The following is a 22006-nucleotide window of genomic DNA, read 5'->3' on the forward strand; positions in this document are numbered from 1 at the left end:
CAGACCTGAGTCCATAGGGCTTTGAACTATAAAGTATTGGAAACCTCCAAGGAGACAGTCTACACAGCTTCTGTGAGCAACATTTTCCACTGCTTGACTGTCCTCCTGGGGAACAAGCCAGTTGGCATCACTCTTGTTTCAACTTGTTCCTATTGCCTCTCATCCTCTCACCATTCTCCATCATGACATCTGACTCCATGATAACCACCTCCAAAACCACCTTTTTTCAAGCCTGAACGAGCCCTGGTTCCTCAGCTTCTCCTCAGAGTGCAAATGCTCCAGCCCTGATGGCTGTGCTGCCTCAACACCAAACTCTGCAGTTTTCTGATGTTCCTCCTGCACTGGGGAGAGTGGGGTGCTGCTGGTCTAACTGGAGCATCTGAAAGTGATCTAAGGGTTGCTGAGTAGAGGCAGATCATTCATTCCCCTGATCTGGTAATGCTTTCATCCATGCAGACCAGGATGCTGTGGTCTCCCCTGCAACCAGGTGTGCTGCTAGCAGGTGCCCAGATGCTGCCCACCATAACCCCAGGGCCTTTCCACAGAGCTGCTCCTGGCCTGTCAGTCCCCAGTCTGGGTCTCCTCCTACCTGGGTGCAGGGCTGTGCATTTGTACCCGTTGAAATGCTCCTCTGGTTGTCCACCTAGCCAGGCCTTACCAACCTCACCTGGATACAGCAATACTGTGGGAAAGAGTGTCCCCTTGTCCCCAACTCTATAATAGAAGCCATTTTATCATAGTTATCAGAGTTTCCATTGTTATGAGATTGGAATAGATAAAGCTGAATGTCTGCAAAGTACTTTTGCTTATGTTCATACCCAAGACACTGCTTGCATGCTTCCACAGGTCTTCATCTTGTTAAGTCATCATGATCAGAATGCACACCAATGATACTTCTCTTGCTACACCAGGAACAGCAACCCCAGGAATCCTGCTTTTCTATTTTCCTTTTTGCTTAATTCCTTTTCCCATTTGCAATTTCTATCATGGAACAAATCCCACAACTAAATTCTGTTTACATTTCATCTTACTAATGGCAAAACTAACAGGTACCTCAACAAAATCAATGCAATATAAAAACATTCTGCTAATATGGAATTCTGTCGTTTTCAACTACAGACATTCCAAGAGATACCCATAGTGCTGGCTATCAAACATAAGCAATTGCTAAGAACTGGCAAATATAATTTAGTAATGTTTAGTACAAATGGCAAAGCTTAAACTACACAATCTATTGTTTCCACTAATTCCGTCTTTACAGGATTGAATTGTGAAGGTATGTTACCTATGAAGGTAACACTGAGGAAAGGAAGGAGTATTTCTTGCCTTTGAGTAATGTTTCCCTGAAATAATAGGCCTGCCTATATTTCTCCTGTGAGAGAGATAGAAGCTGGTGTGGGAGTGAGCAAGGCGCTCCTCAGCCCCCAGGTTTCAGGACCTCCCTCACCAGTGTTTAAGTTGCAAAATTACATTGAAGCTGAAAGGGGAGAATAATGTTCTGGACTGATTGAAGCTACAATGAAGAGACACAGATATGATCCGGTAATTAATTCAAACCATAAAAGGTTCCTCCCCAAGAAACAGGAATACACATAACCTCATAAGTGAAATACTGCAACTGGCATGTTTAAAGGTTCCAGCGACAAAGGTGTCCTCTGGGCTAGTCCTCACATATGGTGAAATACCCCTGCGAGGGCAGAGCTGATTAGCTTTATAAATTGTGCAATAACATTTTAGCGTAAGCAAAGGGAGACACCTTTGCCCTCAGGCACAGGGCTTGCACTTACCAGGAAGCTCTCCCATGATACAGTTTCATCTCAGATGTGAGAGCCTGCCAACCCTTGTTTGGCCTTGGGACAGGTAAAGAGGAAATGATAAGCTGCAGTCTGGGGCTGTCTTCCGGCGGCACCTTTTCAAGTCACATCAAGCCACCCTTGACTTCTGATGGGGTGTAAAGGACATAACTGCCCTAGCTAACAGGACCAAGAAATACCTTCCTAAGAACAGTTTGGTTTCATTTAGTGGATCTAGCATCTCAAGTGAAGAAAGTAACAACCAGCAGATTTTTAGCCATAAAATCAGTATGCTTGATGAGGAAGACCATGAAGATCAAACAACAATAAACATCTGACAATTGAGGTAATATAAGAACATCAACTGAGACATTCCAATGTCCATATGCAAACAGCAATCAAATGCAACACTTCGACACATCTGAAAATCTCTGACCAAAGTGAAATAGGATTTTTTTTTCCCCAAAAAAGAATTAATTTCCTGCCCAGCAAGACACACATTAAATGAAACATGACATTTGATACTGATCAAAATTTCCCACCATTATGGTATAAGAAACCAGCAGAGGCTGAACCACTTAGAAGTTTCATAAGACTTGACATTGAAAGACGGAGGAAAGCAATGCAAAACCAGCAGACACTGACCACACAGGCTATGGTTAATGCCTTACTACACACATGAAATGGCAATGTATGAAAATTCAGCAAGGGCATATACTACAGAATTTTAAACATCCTGCAAAAAATTTAAAATATTTGTTATATTAAGTAGCCCTGTGGCATTCATGTACTGGCTCTGCATTATAACCCTTTAAAAGCTCTGTATTCCTAAACTACACAGAACCCTTCATACCAATCTAAGAAAACTAATCACATTTTAAGTGCTTACTTAAGATAAAGCACATTGACTATGAGTAAGTGGCAAGACAATGCTATGATAACTCACATCACCAGCAATCACAGCCTGAGAAGTTCTTTCTTGCTTGGGCACTCCAAAGACAAGCAAAAAGAGACAGGATGCCTCCCAAAAGACATATTAATGAGCTCCCAATCAAAGCCAAAGCAGAAACCAGTTCCACCTAATTATCCATGTAAAAATAAAAGCTACTTAAATATAAATAGTTAAAGAAACTACACTGCCAGAAATTAACTAAAATATCTCAGGGACATCCAGAAATTTTCCTTGAGTATCAGGCAATGTTGTCAACAGTTTCACAACTAAAGTACCTGTTTGTAATTTAAGGATATCCAGTTGTTACTGGAAAGTCAGGGTTTGGTTAAAAAATTATTAGAACAACTTCCACCTCTAACACCGCTGAAGAAGAAAGGCCAGGAAAACAGAATGGTAGACAGGCTCATGACAGCCAGTGTAAGAGTTTTCAGCAGAGAGCAACTGCTACATGGTCAGATGACACACTGAATACATAATATCCAAACATGAGTCTGGGGAGAAAAAACAGAAATGAAAGGAGCAAGATGTTTACTAAACCATCCCTGCACATAATGATGTTCAAACAGAACAAGCTCCTTAGCCACATTCTCTGCATTTCTTTAACATAATCTTCCATTTGAAAAGCAGGGATCAAATGGAGCAATTTCCATACTGCCTGTAGTAACTCACCAGGAATGAAGAGTAGGAAAGAGCTCACACCTAACAACCTTATTACAGACAGAGAAAGGACTAGGAGGTTTGGCATAGAGAGCAGGAAAAGTCCCATACAGCAGGTCTTTCTTTGCGACGAAATGGTGCTGTGAACACGACAGAAGTAAGAGTAATCAAGTCCATTTGACTGAAATCTAGAAGTGAGAAATGTCCTAACCAAGGAATATCCAGATTGAGGTTTTGTCATGCTGCAGATGGAAACGATGATCTCCCCAGGGTAGGTTTCCTTCAGCATCAGTGGGAAGCCCCAATTCCAAGCAACTCAGAGTCCCTCCCCCAGCCTCACCTTCCCTTTATCCATAAATGTGCACAGTCTCTCTTTTTGCCCTCTCACACATCCACACGTTCAAGGAGATTCCTGGGAAAGGATCCATGCAGGTCAGCCCATAAGCATATCGTTACCAGAGAGTGGTACATTTAATCCAATTCATCACTCATCCATTTGTATATTATATTTTCCCTTCTGAAGCAGACCAAAGGAAACTTAACAACTCTCCGAGCTAAGGGAGTATCAGAAAAACATGAAAAAAACCACTCATTACTCATATGCAAGGCAGACTGCAAGGAAGCTAACAAGAAAAACCTTGCATTTCCACAACTGGCTTGCTCCCAGTTCACATCAGCTAAAATTAGCACCCTTTTGAATTCACTACGCGCGTGTGTGTAGGTATGCTCTCAAATTAGCCAGTTTGTTAGCTCAGCATCCTCCCACCACAAAAATGAGCTTGTTCTGGCCTCAGATTCTATAAAGTTGAAAGAAATCCTTCTATTCATTAAAGCAGGACTAAGCTCAGAATTTTGTTGTGTCTGAAAACATTGCCCCCGATTTAACAATGTACTGTACAGTGGATTTGGAATAAATACTTTCCATTTACTATCAGGAAGATGCTTTTCCAATGATTGTTTTATAATGTCAGTTTGTAAAATGTCCCTTTGAAAACTGTACTTGCAGGTTGGAATCTCTTTTGCTGAACTGTCACTCAGAAAATTTGCCATACTTGTCAGAAGAAGTCAAAATACTATCACTTTAGTATCCCATTAATGTTTTAACCAAGTTCTCCTAATAGCTCCAAAGGATGAAATTTTCAATTTAAAACTGTAAATCTGTTTGTCTGCCTGTCAAAACAACACCAGCTCTTGCTATGTCTAGCACCAGCAGCGGATATACCAAGCAGATTTCATCTGCTAGTTGTCTAAATGAAATGTACTAACAGAAGAAAACTAAAATAGAAATAACAGATACAGACATTGACTCACAATGCAGGAGGTCTACAGGAGCCAGAAAACTTCCCTGGGTTAAGCCCATATTCTAATGTTGCCTCTCAGAGCACAGAACACGTAAATATCTCCATTTTTATCAGTTTGTCCCCACTGGCTAAGTGGGGACATTAAAATGTACTTAACCATTGAAGACAAGAGCAAAGAAAAATGAGGTTAAATGATATCAGAGACTATTTCTGTTCCTGCAGAAGTCAGGAGAGTTTTCTCACTGTTCTTCATGGGCACAAACCCCTCTATTGAATGTGCCTGAAAACAGAAGGGACCTTTCAAGTTGTCATAACACTTGTTATGTTATTAGCAGTATGCAATGTTCCTTCAATGTGAAAACATCAGAGATTTCAAGAATAGATGTGACTTTATGAAAATGTAAAATCTTGTACAACATGAGCTATAGACATGAATAGTTCCTGCATTAAGCCAATCATAGATGTCTGAGTTGATGTAAATATTTTAGGAAGACATTTCAGTCTTGAATGAAAGCCTTATATATTGACACAGAGAACAATTTAAATAAATCATCTCTTAGACAGATGTATTGACATATTTAAATGCAGATACAAAATACTTTATGAAATCAGGTACCAGGAAAATGCACAAGTGAATTGCTTGAAATCCCACTGCTAAGTGGTAGTTTTGAACACTTGGAAAATAAAAGCTAGGCAGTTCTGGTGTAGGTAAAAAAAAAAATTAAAAAAGCTAATTTTCTCATCAGCATTAAGTAACAAACACGACATTTGTGTAAATTGCAATTTTTGAAGATTACCTCCATTTAGAATGACTATATTTCTCACCCATAGGGTTGGTGAAGATAAGGATGAGAAGATGAAAAGAATCAAATGAAACTCTGGATCTTGGTTGTGTACCTTGCCCAAAAAGTAAGACAGTTTCCTACAAGTACAAAATGGAAAGAAAATGTTTTGGACTAATGATACTACACTGGTACTACACAGCAGCAAAGCATCCAGAGAGCTCCTGTGCCTGCGAACCTCCTGGAAAAATTCAAGGAAACATCTGAGGAAGATGACATCACACTAAGCTAGTAGATCAAAACATGCAAATTGTTAAGCATCCCATTTCCAGATTTTTGCCTGACACTTCCCCTTCTCATTCCACTTCCTATTTCTCCCAAGTGAAAGAATATGGTATTGACTGCAGCTGTCTGGCTGTGCTCAATGCCAGGCTTGATAAGCCTTTGAGCAAGCCAGTCTAGTGAAAGGTGTTTCTGCCCATGGAAGGGGTTTGGAAGAGGCTAGAACGAGATGACCTTTAAGGTCCCTTCCAACCCCAAATATTCTATGATTCTGTGATGGCCTAGGGAGCAGGGCACATCTCCAGCACGAAGTGCTCCCACCTGTTTTTTTGGAGAGGTATAGTGGCAGAAGGCAGGAGTGGGAGTGCCTGTGAGGAGGGGAGAGGAGGGAAGGTACCTGGCTGCTCCTTTGGGGCCAGATGGTGGGCTGGTGAGAGTCATCTGTAAGCTGGGACATGACAACATGAAAACAGCAGCAATCTTTAAGGTAAGACATACGCAATGATTTGTTTATCTTAACAGAATGCTGGCATATTTATAATAATTGATTTCAAACTCCCTCTATGATTTTCTCAACAACATGCATTCATGTAACAAGAGGGATGATAAAGTGGGGAGGGTTAGGAAAAACTCTCATGATACAAAATATGTCCACCATCAATCTGTAGCAGAACATATATTTGTGAACTAAAGTTTCATGCTCACATTTATAAAGACAAATCTTCTCACTCAAATCTCAGTGCTGTTCAGTTTACTAGAAAAATAACATTCCGGTTAAAAAAACAGCAGATGGGCAAACAAGGTAGAGGGCATTTAATTCTGGTTGTCTCTCCTCCAAGCCAACACACTGCTTTGAAGGGACTGCAAGTGTGGGAGGGGAACATATGTGCATGTGGATTGTGCATCTCAGAGAGTACTTGGTGGTGAATGCAATCTCTCCTTTCTTTCCTCTTTCTGTGCACGACAGCTCAAAGGCCCACTCACTCCAGGGGAGGTTCCACACAGCTATACTGGGACTGAAGGAAGCAAATGGAGAGTCATGTTCTGCATGCCAACAGAGACTACAGAGCCACTCCACCAAACACTGCTTCAACCTTCAGGCTTCTGAGATGTTATAGATGGATAATGAGGCAAATGGCTCTCGCAATTAAGGGATAACTATTGTGTGAATATTAAGAAAAGCTTTATTGATGTATAGTTATGTTATTGTAGTTTAGATGGCCTCTGCTCTCCCCATAGTTCCTTTTCTCCCCCTGTATTGTGACCATCAGAGAGCCTGGGTTGTCTAGGACAGGTAGACAGAAGGTGTGCACATGTGTCCCTTACCTGGAGCAGTCGGGAATGGAAAAGCTTGGTGCTTAGGGGGTGTGGCATGGCAACACCTGATCTCCAATTAAATTGCAAGAAAGCAGTAACCACTGGTAAATGGCGAAGAAGAGCTGACTGGCAGACTTTGGGAGGGGCCAAGGCTGCTTGATGCGACCCTCGAGGTATAAAAGACTGAGCATCCATCTTGAAAATGAACTGGCCATGTGGTATCCATGAGGGCAGTTCCCAGCGCTGTGAATTTTTCCTTATATAGTCCCTTTGTTGTATTTTTGTAAAAGTTTAATAAACCTTTTTAAATTTTCAAAGTGAGCAGTTGTTTCTCACAAGGGAAGATTAGCACCCACCGAAAATGATGATGGAGGTTTCAGGCAGCTCCATGACAGAGGCTGGAAATAAAGGTGTACTTCAACAGCACCCAGAAGTTGCTTGGACCTTGCTGGAGTCCAGACCAGGGCTTTGAATGGTTCTGTTGAGGTGGTTTCTCGTGAGCACTGACAGAACCTCCAGCCATTCAAACAATCACTGGTAAGTCAAGCAAAACTCTTGAACTGGCAAACAATGTTTCTGTATCTCAAGATAAAGGTGAAGAGGCTCTACTAATATCAAAGCATAGGACTCTGGAAAGAGAGCTGATCTGAGTGAAATTCTGCTACTGTCTCAGGGACAAACTGCGGTACCTCTGAAAGGGAATGCTATCATCACAACAGACCTGCCACAAATGGCCTCTGGAATAAGTGAGAGCAACTTAGAAGTTCAATTTCACAGACTAGAAAGTGAACAGCTATGCTGAGGGTCTGAAACTGATGACACAGAAGTTTGAACAGCTTAGTATTTAAATTCCTGCACCTCCAGCTGAAGGCAAGAAAACGAAAAAGGTCTTTAAGGAATGTGGAAAGGATGGAGTGAGAAACTACAGCAACTTGATTGATAGGCAAATGACAGACCAAAACAGGTACTAAATAGACCTCAGCACAGACCCTTTAATTCAAGTGAGTACTCCAAAATGACAACTGGCAAACTGCAAGGGACCAACATAATGCACTGACCTGAAACATCAGTAACAGCTTATTCCTTTCTGCTATTTATGGCATTGCCTTTTCTATGGGTGAGACTAGGTGTGCTGCAACAAACTGAGCCACCGCAACACGGATCCTCCTCGTTCATGCTATGGAGCACAGACCTTGAAGGAAAGGTGTAATTCAAGATGTAACTATTCCCATGCTTTGTCTGAACAAAGTCAGCTGCAATTGTTGAGGTGGCATGTGATACAAATCCTCAAATCCATAAAAGAAAAAAAAAAAGGCTTTTCCTTGAAGATAGACACAGAGATATCTCTCTGGGAAGAAATCAGGAGAAGATACTGGCAGATGCCTGCATACCCTTAAGAAGGTCTGGAAGTATGAGCTTAGGATGGATTTGTTATACCATATACAGCCTGCAGAGACAATAAGTAACCTGTTTAAAATTTTACCTATTGAATAGGTACAAACAGTACACTAATCTCCCCATTTCCTTTATGTGCTATTTATGGCTGGGATAGAGTAAAAATTCTTCACAGAGGCTCACAGGGAGCTGTGTTTTGGATTTGTGCTGAAAACAGGGTTGGTAACACAGGGATGTTTTCATTACTCCTGACCCGGGCTTGCACTGTCAGGGCCTTTTCTGCTCCTCACACCACTCCACCAGAGAGTGGGCTGGGGGTGCATAAGGAGCTGGGAGGTGACAGAGCCAGGACAGCCGACCCCAGCAGACCCAGGGGATATTCCAGACCATATGGCATCAGGCTCAGCATATAAAGCTGGGGGAAAAAGCAGGAAAGGAGGACAGGGGAATGATGCAATTTGTCACTGGACAAATGGCAGTGGACCTCTGCTCTCCTGTAGATGGACGAACACCTGCCTGCTGATAGGAAGTGGTAAATGAGTTATTAGTTTTGCTTTGCTTGAGTGCCTTTGCTTTACCTAATAAACTGTCTTTATCCAGTTTTCTCACTTTTATTATTATGATTCTCTCCCCCATCCCACTGTGGGGGAGTGAGCAAGTGGCTGTGTGGGGCTTAGTTGCCAGCTGGGGATAAACCTTGATACTGCAGAAAGTCAAAAACTTGATCAAACAATAGGCAGCAGCTTATTCAGAGGGATGAGATCACACCTGACAAACAACTAGGACAGTCTGCAAGTCTAAACTCCAGTGAGGCTGATGAACACATGAATGCTTCCAGTCTATTACTGACCACCCTATAGTCTGAGGACACAATAGCCATGAACGAGAAGGAGAATGAAGGAATCCATCTTCATCTTACCCAGAAATTTATCATTGACCCTTCTGGTGATACAGCAAGAAGCAGTTACCTGAAATGAGGGAGTGCAAACAGCCTGAGAGACCCCGGGATTGGTAGGCAATACAGAGTATATACATCTGTATCGCCTATCAGTGAGATAAGATGGTCCTATGGAAACCTTTCATCCATTTTCTGGCAAATCTTGGTGCTGCTAGAGTTTGTCACCAACTTGAGTGTTCTGATGTTCCCCAAACATCCAAAAGCAGAGAGAGATTTAGGTGGCAGTCAGCATTGCTGACACCAAGTATGGAGACAGCCAAGTTAGTTCCACTAGTCCTAAGGAACACAATGGCAGTGTTGGTGGCACTGATGTATCTAGGACCCAGAGTGCTGGGACAGGCAAAGAACTGCTGCAGTGGTTAAAGCATGAAACAAAATGCTTACAGCACTTCAGAGGCTGGACTGTTTCTGAGGATGACCAAATGAGATGCCTCTGTGGTAATCACAATCTGACAGAACGTGACTTGTCTGGAAGGAGAAGGTGGAGAGACAGCCTTGGAATGGCCTTCTTAGGAGGATGGCCAATGACAGACCAGAGATAAAGCAGATGCATTCACCTGAATGTTTCCCAGCCCACAATATCCACTGAGGCCCACACCACAGAAAACTTCAACTGCATTCTCAAGGAGAGATTTTGAGTAGTTCAAGCTCACCATCCCTTCTAGATTTTAAAGAACACCATGTGGAGCAAGAACTTCTCTGCCACATTAATTAAACCTGTACATGTGTCAGAAGACAAAATTCAGCCCTAAAATAGGGGCACACCCAGGGTGTAAAAGAGTGTTGGGAAATAGCAGCCAAAAGAAGGGGAAGCACAGTTTCCCCTCCTGAAAATTCAGAGTGGCAGCTGGGCAGCAGAGAGAAGATGAACCTACATGAGAATTAGCCACCTTCCACACTCGCTGAGCAGGAAGCTGAGCACAACCCCTAATGAAGGTGCTTCTGGCCTCAAGTGGTTATTTGAATCAAGGCCATTTGAATAATTTGTGAACTATCACTTCAAAAAACAAAAAAGCAGTTGGAACTTTATACTAAATAACCGAAGACCAAACTTGAAAACTATGTCTGCCCATTTACTGCCTCATTTGTGCGTGAGTTCTACTCCAATTTGCACTTAATTGGATTACTATAGCTAATGACAAAATGAGGTGTTAAATACATATACTTCTGTAGTCAATTAAATTCAACTTAAATCCCAAACATGTACAAAGTTATGACTGATCAGAGCACAAAGCTACTCAGCAGAAACTCAGCACGAATAAACTTATGGAAAACTCCTCCCCACAAATACACTGGGCCACTGAAAGCTCCTCTGACAGAGCAACACTTAACTTATGATAAGTTCCACAAAATTACATTTCTTAATCATTTCAGATAGGAAATAAACAAAACTAAAGTGATCTAGATGAACTGAAAACCAAAATAAATTAACCAAGAGGAAAAATATACAGTCATACTTCACACGAATCTGTATACACAGGACTGTGATTTACAATAACTTATGTGAATATGTGCATATTTTTTGTTTACTTGTTTAGCTCAAAACATGTATTTTCTTTGTTTCGGCAGCCTTCAGAGTCTAAAGCTTCAAATAAATAATTTTGTTTACTTCATATTACCAAGAATGTGATCTATTCAGGCATGTAAGAAACTTAAAAAATCCCATAGGCGCAGAGGACAGTTTTAATTTGAAAAGACTAACTTTATTACCTCAGTTATTTATGTATCAGTTTTCAATGTAAAAATTTATTTTTCAATTTCCAGCTGTAAGAATTTAGGCTAGAAGCCAAAAGTTAAGTCAAATCTCTCTTTGATTCTGAGGTGCTTGAAAGCTCAGTGCTACCACCACATAAACCTTTGTAACCCCATCCCTTTCAGAGTACATTGCTAAGTTTACCCTAGAGAATTTATCTTCCTTTATGCAAAGATGTTATTGGGCCACACGTGAGAACAAATGCCTAAGAGCAGAGGTTAGCTTGTCTTTAGCTTGAACACATCCATCACAAAAAATCATCCAGAGCAGTATTAATGTTGTGAGACCAACAGCAACAAGAACAGACAGCTATACCTTACTTGCCAAGTTTTTCACATTTGGATGACAATACCACTTATCTATGACACACTAAATAGAAATACATAAGAAATACTTACTAGAAGGTCTAGTTTGTTTAAAAGTCTCTGCAAACATTTGAAGGTCTGCTATCTAGCCACTTATGTTTTATCTCTTCCACCTTTTACAAATACATAGAGCAGTTCTAGTACTCATATGAGACTGTTTATAATAAACCTTCTGAAATATGAAGCCAGCTACAAGTTAGGAGAGAAAAAAGCTGAACAAAATATGGACAAGATTTACAAAATCGTGAAAGCAGTCGATAAGGTGAGTGTAGAACTGCTATTTAACGATTCACAGTGCTTGAGCTAGGGCTGTTTCCTGTTGAAAATGGAAGAAAAATTGGAAATTGAGGAGAAAAGATAAAATCTGTATTTTTAATGTTATTGCTAGTGAACTACTGCAACTTGCTGCCAGAAAATGTTGGGTGCAAGTAGCATTTAATCAACTGCACTCATAGATAACAGCTCCATGAATGTCTAGACAATAAAGGGATGAGGCAGACATCCCTAAATTCAATGTATGTGGACTTCATAAGGGGAAGACACTAAAGAAATTGGCCAGGCTTATGTGGTGTCCTTTAACAGTACATCCTACTCCCTCCATGGGAGGCCAAATGCTGGGCCAGAGAGACCCTGCTGAGATCCACTTGGGTATGTCTTCTGCTCTCTAATCTTTAAAAAGTTTTGAAGCTCATTGTTTTGAAAGATAATAAACCTTCCAGGACAGAGCATCAACAATTTACAACACTGTTCACAGATGTGTCACAGGCCACCACCACTGCAGAGGTGAATGCCTACCCAGAAAAAGCCAAAGCACTGACACCAGATACTAGAAAATATCTCATCTGCTAAATCCAGCAGCTCAAGGAAGTGAGGCTGGTGCTGCTCCAAGCCCCCAGATCCAACCAGTAGAAAGGCTGAAAATGTTTTCCCAAGAGAGACATATATCAAACACCCCCCCAAACATACATACATTCATATATATGGCTGGACATACAGATCCTGGACAGACACTCTGAGCACTCCTACCTCATCCTGCTCCTTGATCTGGCTAAGCAGGGCAAAGGTCCACTAATGGAAATATTTCTACGTCTCCAAGGTGGAATTCACCAGCAGCTTGGCTCAGAAACTCAGTCTGCCCAGTAGCCACCCCTGGATCCCAGACTCCTCAGCTGCTGCACCTGGACATATCCCTCAGGGTTGCAGCCCAACTCCAATTGCTGGTACAGAGCATTCCATACCCCCCAGAAACTTTTGTCCTGCATCTCCTAATGTGTCCCACACCTTCAGCTAGCAACACTGTTAGTCCAAACAGTGAACTGCAGAGCTGCTCCCCGACTCCACATGGTGACAGTTTCACTCTGGGACACCAACTGGGGCTCTGCAGGAAGAGGCCTGAGAGGAAACTGGGCAGGATTACTCTTTTTCTGAGTCCTTAATTTGTGTTTCTCCCTGCCCCTTTGCTCCTCTAAGATGTGGAGATGATCTCCCATGCCTCTCCCATGACGGGCCCGGTAGTAACCTGGCAAAGTTCTGTTTGGGCTCCCCACTCTGTGTCTGGGCATCCTCATGTATCACTGCAGTCAGCCATTCTTGAAATGCAATGAGTGTGCACCAGCTTTCTAAGCTCTAACACACAGATTAAATCTGCCACAGGTCATCTGTTTCTTAAAATAAGCTGTGATGATCAGTCTCTTTCCTCAGCATGTTGCTGGAAATCATCACATATTGCTCACCATAAACTGAGTACGGTTGTTAATGATTAGGTAAATGACATAAAGAACTAAGGGTTAGCACAGGCTGTGGTCAGCAGTGTGCATGGCCCTGATGCTACAGCTTCAGCAATCTCATCAAGGTCAAGGCAGCTACTTGAGTGGATAAAACAAAACCTTTGTGAAGTGGGACATTACAGACACAGCCCCTGATCTGCAGACAGACATGCCTGGGGCCTCATCCAGTGCCCAGCCCAACCAAGTCTTTTCACTGACACAGGAAGGCTTTGCACCAGCCTCTAGGATCACAATACTTTATTTACTTTCTATTTTATTTTTTGGGCGTTGTTATTACCTCTCTGTTGGTCTTCTGTTCCATTAAGTTGTTTTTGTGCTTCTTCAATTTTGTCTGCAAGAAAGAGAGGTCACTATTAAAACACATATATAAAAAAGGCAAGATTGCAGTAAGTCATTTACTGAAATCAGTCTTGAAATATCTGTTTATATTTAGGAGTGATATCATTCATGTATAACTATGTGGTACATTATGAGTAATACAGCCATATAAAATTTTATCATGTTTTACCAGAGAGGCTATTGACATGCTAAATTACACGGAACCACTGAAAGAAAAGCACTGGCATTGGATCTGCAGTTAACAGCAAATCCCACTGCAGCTTCCTACCATCTATAATAATGTGTGCAGTCAGGGGACTCTTTGGAATAGGTATTATGGTGCATTATAGAGTGTTTTAATACATTTTTGAAAAATGCTGTTAGAGCAAGTCAATGTTGCATTAAACATAGTGAGAAGAACAGCAAACAGCATTTGCTAAGTGATGCAATGGAGCCAATCCTCTCACATGGGAGCACAGGGAGTGAGAGATAGTCCCCACCTTATTTCTTTGTGAAACAACCAGAAATTCCCACATGCACAGAGCAGGAGCAAAAGGAGGCCCTGAGTCTTTACTCCCAGTCTGTCTTTGCAGTTCACTTGCTGCCCCTCAGACACACTGGTGTTGGAAGGAGAGCTGTGCTTCACCTGCTGTTGCACAGAAGCTCCCATGGAAAGGGGGGGTCCTTGTTCTGCATGTGTGCATGTTTGCATGTGCATAGTAAGGAGCAAGAAAAGGTGTAACTGGACCGAATAAAAATTCAAGACCAAATTTTCTTTTGATAGCAAACAGTCCTCTGAGTAGGTTGAGGATAAAAGGTTGTGTTGGTAAGAAGTACCACCACTGGGAGAGGCTGAGCTCTCTTGGAGTTCTGAGCATCAAACTATGGCCTGACTGACCAAGATCTGAGCTTGGAACGTGACTTTCAGATGTAAATGGTCATTTTCTAAAATACCTGTGAAAACTTTTTTCCTTGTATAATTTTTTTTCTTCTTTTCCCCTGGTGGGGTCAGTTTTTATCAAACTAAATTGAAAGAACAGAATGTAACTGGATTAATCCTAAACCTCCCAGACTCTACTGGTGCAACTCAAGAAATGCCAGACTTCATGGCTGCCATATACAAGAGGAGTGTGACAGCTCTGCAAAGCCCTCACCTCTTTCTTCACAAGCACGGAGGCTTTACTCACTCTGACTTTTATAAAACAAGCTTTCAAAAAATGGATATTTCTTCAACACAATTCTTAAAAAGTGGGTTTAAATGACTTCTCTTTTATTTATCGCCTGAATCACTCAAGCATGTTGGAACCATTTATTCACAGTTGAAGTCTGATATGGTTTCTCAATTCTTTCCTCCACAGAACCAAATAATTACAACTGAATCAAACTCTTGCAGCTTTTAAGACTGAGTTTTATTGAGCTCACTCTGGTGTTTTTTAGAACAAGTACCAGGTTTCCCTTCTCATTAAAGGTCAGTAATTTCTCTGTTGTACACTGTCCCAGAGAATGGACCAGAAGATCTCACAAGGGTGCTAACTGAGCAGACTCTCAAAGCTTCTCATGAGAAAGAAAGACACCACAGCAATTTGAAAAGCCAAACTTCTTCCTTCTTCCCCTGGGGTTAGTGAGACATGCATACATATTTAATGGGAAGTTTTATCACATTTTCTTTCATACTGACTTACTGGCTGCTGAAGACCAACACAACTCAAAAAGAGCACAATCCTTCATCTCTTTACCAAGCTGGTTATGCAGGCTTATTTTAAACACAGAAGACTCGATATTTAATGCTTTCCTGGATTAAATACTACAGCTGAAATACTAAATGTATTAATACATTTTTTTAATAGAAAGGGATGTAGATAACCATTTCCAACAAAAAAAAGGACGAAATGTAATCTTTTATATAAGTGTCACTAATACTCTTAGAGGAAAATGCATCTAGCAATCTCATATGGTTTTTCTAGACTGTTGCTTTACAGGTGATGGAAATAAACAATTTACAAAGTTGCAGGACAGTTGATAAAATATATGAACACATAGGGAAAAAAAATCAACAAATTATCCATGTAAATGGAGCTGTAGGTTTTAGCAAAAGGCAACAAGAAATCAAATCTATAGTTTGGCTCTCAAACTCACTTTCCCTATGTTAGAGATATGTTTAATGCACAATACATGGTGTTTCTGTTCTCAGAGTAAATGTTTTGTCAACAAAGCTTACATCTAAGTACATAGACAACTGCAGTTTTATTATTTAAATTATTATCTGCATATTTCACATAAATGCTACAAGAAATATATGCATTTACATTCACAATCATCCTACTTTTTAGAGGAAAATTACTTAACTATTTCAGAATCATGCTATATGAGAATGCCAGAAAGATTAAAGGCTTTGACCTCCTTAACTGAATACTCTGTCTCTTATTGGAAAAAAAAATTAGTTCCTATCAGTAATTCCCAACCATTCCTTTGTCAGACTGTAATCCCAAACAAAGAACCACAGATAACAGAAATAATAGCTAGGTAAACAGGTGACTGGTACACAGCCAGAAAGTCTCCTACACTTCCTGCCTCTCCTGATACATTTTCCCCAAGGAGTTATTTCTGCTGTGTGTATTTCTTCATACCTATGGCGGTATCCCTGTGCAGAACAGTTTTGAACGTTCTGAATACTGAAAAATCTGGAAAACTAAAGCAGTGATCTGGACTGTAAACGAGACATGGGTGTTAACATCAGTTTGGGGCTAAATGTTTTCTGAGGGCCTACATCCTCCTAATGGCCAGCATCACATGCTACCTGCTCTGGCTATTGCACCAAGGCATGTCCAAAGCATTGTACAAAATCTGCGGCAGCTGCTTCCCACCCTGCTGCATTTTACAGCTACAGATCCTACACAGGCAACCGCCTGACAGACTGCTGTGCTCAGGCTGGAGGGAAGAACTGGGTTATCCCTAAGGGCCGTGGAGCAGGTGGCAGGAGCAGGCTTAGAGCCAAGTACCCCAGCAACACCAAAAGGCAGCCTCCCCAGGTCTTCTGCCAACTCGCACGTACGCCAGCAATAACTTGCTAACAAATTTATATTATCCAGTCATCTCCTTCTCTTGTGTGCCATTAAATTAGCTGTCTGTCAAACATCTTAAGGAAAATTATTTCAGACATCATACCACATTCTGTCATAATTGTATTATAGGTGCTCTAATGGTACATACCTTTGAAAACGCTTTATAAGCAAAAAGACACCACACAAAAAATCATCTGTAAAGCCCAGGAGGAGCTGAAAACCAAGAAGTCCTCCATTTAATTGCAAATAATATTATCCAATCCAATAATTGTTTGGTCTAATATTATTTCAGAATTAAACCTGGGATACTGTCTAACCTGAACATTTTACAGAGGAAACATTTGCTTATCAATGAAATATTATCTACTTCTACTAGGATAAAACCATTTAACTAATGGGAATTTCTAGTACATGGTAGGTATAGCGCTCTCTTGATTTCCCCTAAGAGCCAGAATAGTACATATCTTGACTACTTTACTGTAAGACCTATCCCAATGGTCCATCCCTTCAGCAGACAGCCTCCTGGAGTAGCACACATCTAGAAGCAAATGACAGTGACAGACACACTCTCACTGAAGATGGGACACTTCTCACCAGGCACTTACTAGTGGAGGTGCAATGGAAGAGGAAATCATCATATGCATCACTGTAGAGAACGGAGATTCCATGTGATAGCACTGCAACAAGCCACAGAGCCAGCTTTTGGCCATTCCAGGCAGGTGCATGCCACAAAAATGCAAATCACAAGTAGCATCATGAAATTATTTTATTTATACATTATAGATATAATTATACACACAAACACACCTGCATATGTGTAAAAGAAAATGAAACAACGTGTACAATGGCTTTTCTTACTCCAGCATGAAATCTTCTCACATCATTCTCCACCACAGCTCTCCCAGCAGGTATCTGCTGTGTGGAAATACCATCAAATTCCTTGAGGTTTTAAATATGTAATGTAACTGTGCTTTTTAGGAATGCAAGGAAAGAGACTGGCGTGCAGTAAAATATGCTTCTTGTTTTACACACCTCCTGCTGTGATAGATCATTACAAGGATACCAACAGTCTGAATTAGATATGGTGGCACTGTGGTGGGGTTTTAAATGAAAAAATAAACCAGATTTTTCAACAGCTTTACAGTCTCTATTTTTGGTCTTCACTGAGAGATAGACCTCAGAGATTTTAATTAATTCATAAATAAAATGTAATTTACAGGATTTTTTTCAAAGATATTATCCCAATAATGTATAAAACCCTGAATATGTCTAGTATTCTATGCATCACATATGCATTACAAATTTTCAGGGAGATCTTAAAGGCCTCACTTATATTGTGAGTTAAGGAAAATAAAGATTTATTAACTTCAGCAGGGAAAGCAGAAATACTGAAGGTGTGAGGTCGGCAAAGTATAAAACCAGTAACTTATGACAGCAATTTAAGCTGGAGCACATTACATTTTGTAGTAAAGTGTTTGTGGGTTTGGTTTGTTTCATCTCTCTGGGGATTTTTCCACTGACAAGTGTCCCCACAGCAGCATAATGAGATGACTTTGTCCTGTTGCACAAGCCACCCCGCCCCACACAATGACAGCACACAGAGGAATTAAGACACTGAGGAAGACCTACTTTTAAGCCTCCAGGAAAGCTTACAAGGGAGTGGTTGGTGTAAGTTCATTAAGTTCTTGCAAAGCACCCTAACAGGAGGATTTTTCATTGCACATATTTGCATGTGTCTGAACCACTGCAAATACGGGGATTTTTTGGCTTATTATTGAAGATGTACAGTTGCTGCTCTGAAAAAATAAGTGTTTTGTTGGATTTGGTTTTTTAATCACAAATACTCCGAAAATTAGCAGATTTAGACCATTTTGGATGCTGAAAACAGGCTGTGACATCAAAACTTTGAAAAATACAAGCTTATATCTTGCCTGAAAGGCTAGAGTTATATCTTCAAGTATTTAACCAGAACAACTGGAAGGAAAATATCAGCACATTTTTTCCCCTTCAGTTAAAGACAAGAACAATTCTCAGGCCTTAGGCCTGAGTCATCCTAAAAATACCTCCTGCAAAACAGCTTCAGATGACAGCAGATTTTCTTCTTGCTTTCTCATAAATCGCACTCTCTCTTACCTTGCTGCATCAGATGACATTTGAAAAGTAATTTAGAAAATCACTTTGCATGGGTTTTAAGATGGACACAAAGAAAGATGTCACTTCAATTATTTTTTCTTGCACTGATCATCTAGATCAGGAGCAGAAAAGAAAATCAAAGTGACAAAATATTCTTCAGCTGGAGTACATTAATGCAATCAGTCTGTGTGCACTGGGCAGTATTACTGAAAACAACTGTCAATGTGTTTTTATTTGGGGCGGGAGAGGGCTGTGCACAGCTTAAGAAAAATACTGATGAAAGTACAAAATGCTGCATTTTCCACCACTATAAATTCAGAGAGCAAGTGAAAAGAAGCTGAGTCCCTGCATGAAAATCTCAGTCTTCAGACTATTGAAACCACCAGGCTCATGTGCAAGTAACAAAGTGCTTCACATTTCACTGGATGAGAAATGTGCCTGAAAGCATTTATTATTAAATAAATTTTAAAAAAATTAAAAAAAAAATACCCTGAGCACCAGACAGGTGGTGCAGAATAGCACATCTTATGAATCATAGACTGGTTTGGGTTGAAAAGAGCCCTCAGAGATCATTTAATTCCAGCCCCCAAGCCACAGGCAAAGCCACTTTCCACTAAACCACTCAAAGCCCCAGCCAGCCTGGCCTTGAACATCTCCAGGGCTCAGATTTGACACAGAGGACCTGAGCCCAGCCCCACATCCCATCTGAGCCATTTCACACCTCCCCCAGAGGGAAGACTCTCTGCTGCTTCCAGCAGCAGCGCCCATGCAGCGCAGGAAGGGCAGCCACATGAAGCCAAGGAACGACGCAAAGATGATGCAAGCTTGGCACATTTCCCAGATGGCAGGTTCCCTTGGCACAGGAGGCAGTGTTTAATCCCAAGGCACCCTGCCTGCAGCTGTGGGTACCCACCTGGGACTGGGGAGCATGCAGAAGCGCCCACGCTCCCCTGCAAGGGGGCTGTGATGCTTGTCTTTCCCTTTTGCTAGGAGGAGGAAAGGCTCTTTACAACCTGCTAAAACAAGAACGCTGTTGTCCTAATGTGTTTTGGTTAACTGAGATGAATCCCAAGACTTCCTTTAACCAGCTCATTAAGAAAAAAATAAAGGAAAAAAACCCCTAACCCAAAACCCCAGAGTCTTGTCTGTGCAAGGAGCCCATTAGGTTAATTGGGAGGCGGTGCAGCCGGTGGGATGCTGCCTCTTGGGGAGCACGGAGGCTCGGCAGGCCCCTGCACGTCCCCACACTGCAGGAGAGCCTCCAAGCCCGAAACCCAGCCAGCCAAGCCGGGGTCCTGACTGCACCCTGGGCATGGCAGCACTGTCCCTCTGTGCTGAAGGAGGGGACCCTGCACCCAGGGGTGCAAGGGCTGGCAGACACGGGCAGCTGAGGATGCCTTTGATGGCCCCAAGTTTCCACCACCGCCCTCCTGCCACAAAGTGAACACCTTCAAAGCTGGCAGGCAGCAGCAAGAAGGCATTGCATGAAACCCACTGGACCAGGCACTCTTCTCACTCAGATTTAAATCTACTTTTAATTAGAAACCACTTTTCTGTCCCCATAAGCTTCCTTTTTCCAGTTTAATGAGAAACACTCAAGATTAAAAGGAAGAGATCAGATGAGGAAAGACAGTCTTTTCATCTTTATAATTTCATACTCTGGGAACTTGACACTTTTTGGCATATGATTTGTTTTGTGGTTTCTCCTTCCCAGTTGGGGCTTAGAGAATCACAGCACCACAGCTTAGTGAGTTGCCAAATGCTGAGCCTGATAACTGATAGCATGGATGTCCCCAGCCTACCAAAAATGCAAGGTAAAACAGATTAAATCTCAAGTTTGTCCAGTACTACTGGGTCTGAAGATTGTTTGTACAGCTCTAAGAGAGGGGGTGAAAAAGACCTCCTAAAAATGATGTAAATTCAAAACTCTTAACAACTAGTAGGGTGATGCAGCAGCAGTCATCCTATTAATAGCTATAAACTACCTTTTTAAACATCTAAAATGAGACTTTAAACAATTTAAAATGCTCCACTAGTCATCATAACCTTGACTAATGACCTGTTTGATCAGTTTTTCAGAAAAATTTGATGCATTTTCATTTAAACGTCAACTTTGAATGCTCATCATACTCCCTGCCATATATAATTATTTGCATTTAAAAATGAAGAACTCATGACAGATACTTTATATAACCCCGTTGAAAACAGAAAATTAAAATCTTCCTGTTATTATTCTTCATTTGAAGAAAAAAAGATGCTTGTATATTTGAAAATGCAATCTGTAATCTCCAGTTTAAATTTGTATCAGCAATGATCTGCTGTACTGTATATACAGTAAAACAGCCAATGCAAAGGCTGTATATAAATTAAATATATAAAGCCTTTATCCTTGCCATCACATATATTACTCAAATATGGTAAGGGCTCCTGATGAGGTTGGCAGGGTGTATGTGCAAAAATTACATTAGCACTTCACATACGAACCCAAACTCTTGTCCCTGTGTCATTTATTTGTTATTGGGGAGCTTTCAATCTTGTGTCTGTTTGTTTGTTTCCATGGTTTGAATTTTTATTATGAGGCTTCTACACTCATTAAAAACTGAGCACAGAAGGGGATGGGGAGGAAGAGAATTTTTGGATGACGCCTTACAGAAGGATATAGCAAACAGCGAGGCACCTGTGGGGAGAGGCACAGTAGCTGCCAAGCATAAGATTTCAGAAGTGTAGGTGAAGTATCTTCAGAAACCCCTCCTGCCTGGCACCTCCTCAGCCTGCGTAAGCCAACGCACAAGGGTGGCACTCGCCAGGGCCGGCTCCTTTCCACCGGCCCCACACAGCCAGGTGATCCTGCATCCTGTGTGTGCTTCTGAGAGCACCCAGCTGAGTCGCCACACATAATTCCTTTACACATTGTCTCCCTCCGGTACCGAATTACAAACACAAGTACTGATTGCATTTCATTTGCATAGCTCCTAAATAGCCATCTAGCACAATAATTACCCCATCGCTATGCTGATCCTAGGGCATTGTTCTATCCCCGCTGCCAAATTTCAGCTGCCTACCTAGGACAGGGTGATTATTATCACTAAAATCTGCATAATAATTACTTAACAGCCTCTAGGGTATTCACTGTTCACAAGCTTTGGCTTTC

General features: G+C 41.4%; 1 protein-coding gene across 8 annotated transcripts in view; it reads right to left on the reverse strand.

The window, feature by feature from the left end:
• The window catches only part of HIVEP1 (HIVEP zinc finger 1), a 131409-nt gene that overhangs the window by 47755 nt on the left and 61648 nt on the right, over positions 1–22006 (reverse strand). For 7 of the 8 annotated variants that reach the window (XR_010028385.1, XM_063160668.1, XM_063160673.1 and 4 more), the window contains one exon: positions 13620–13673. The exons of the other annotated variant lie outside the window; for it this stretch is intronic. Coding sequence is in view for 6 of the 7 variants with exons in the window: in XM_063160668.1 (XP_063016738.1) it covers positions 13620–13673 (54 nt within the window). In the remaining variant the exon portion in view is untranslated. The remainder of the gene's footprint in view (positions 1–13619; positions 13674–22006) is intronic. 8 annotated transcript variants of the gene reach the window in all.

This window comes from Melospiza melodia, chromosome 1 (assembly GCF_035770615.1).
Source record: "Melospiza melodia melodia isolate bMelMel2 chromosome 1, bMelMel2.pri, whole genome shotgun sequence".
NCBI lineage: Eukaryota > Metazoa > Chordata > Aves > Passeriformes > Passerellidae > Melospiza > Melospiza melodia.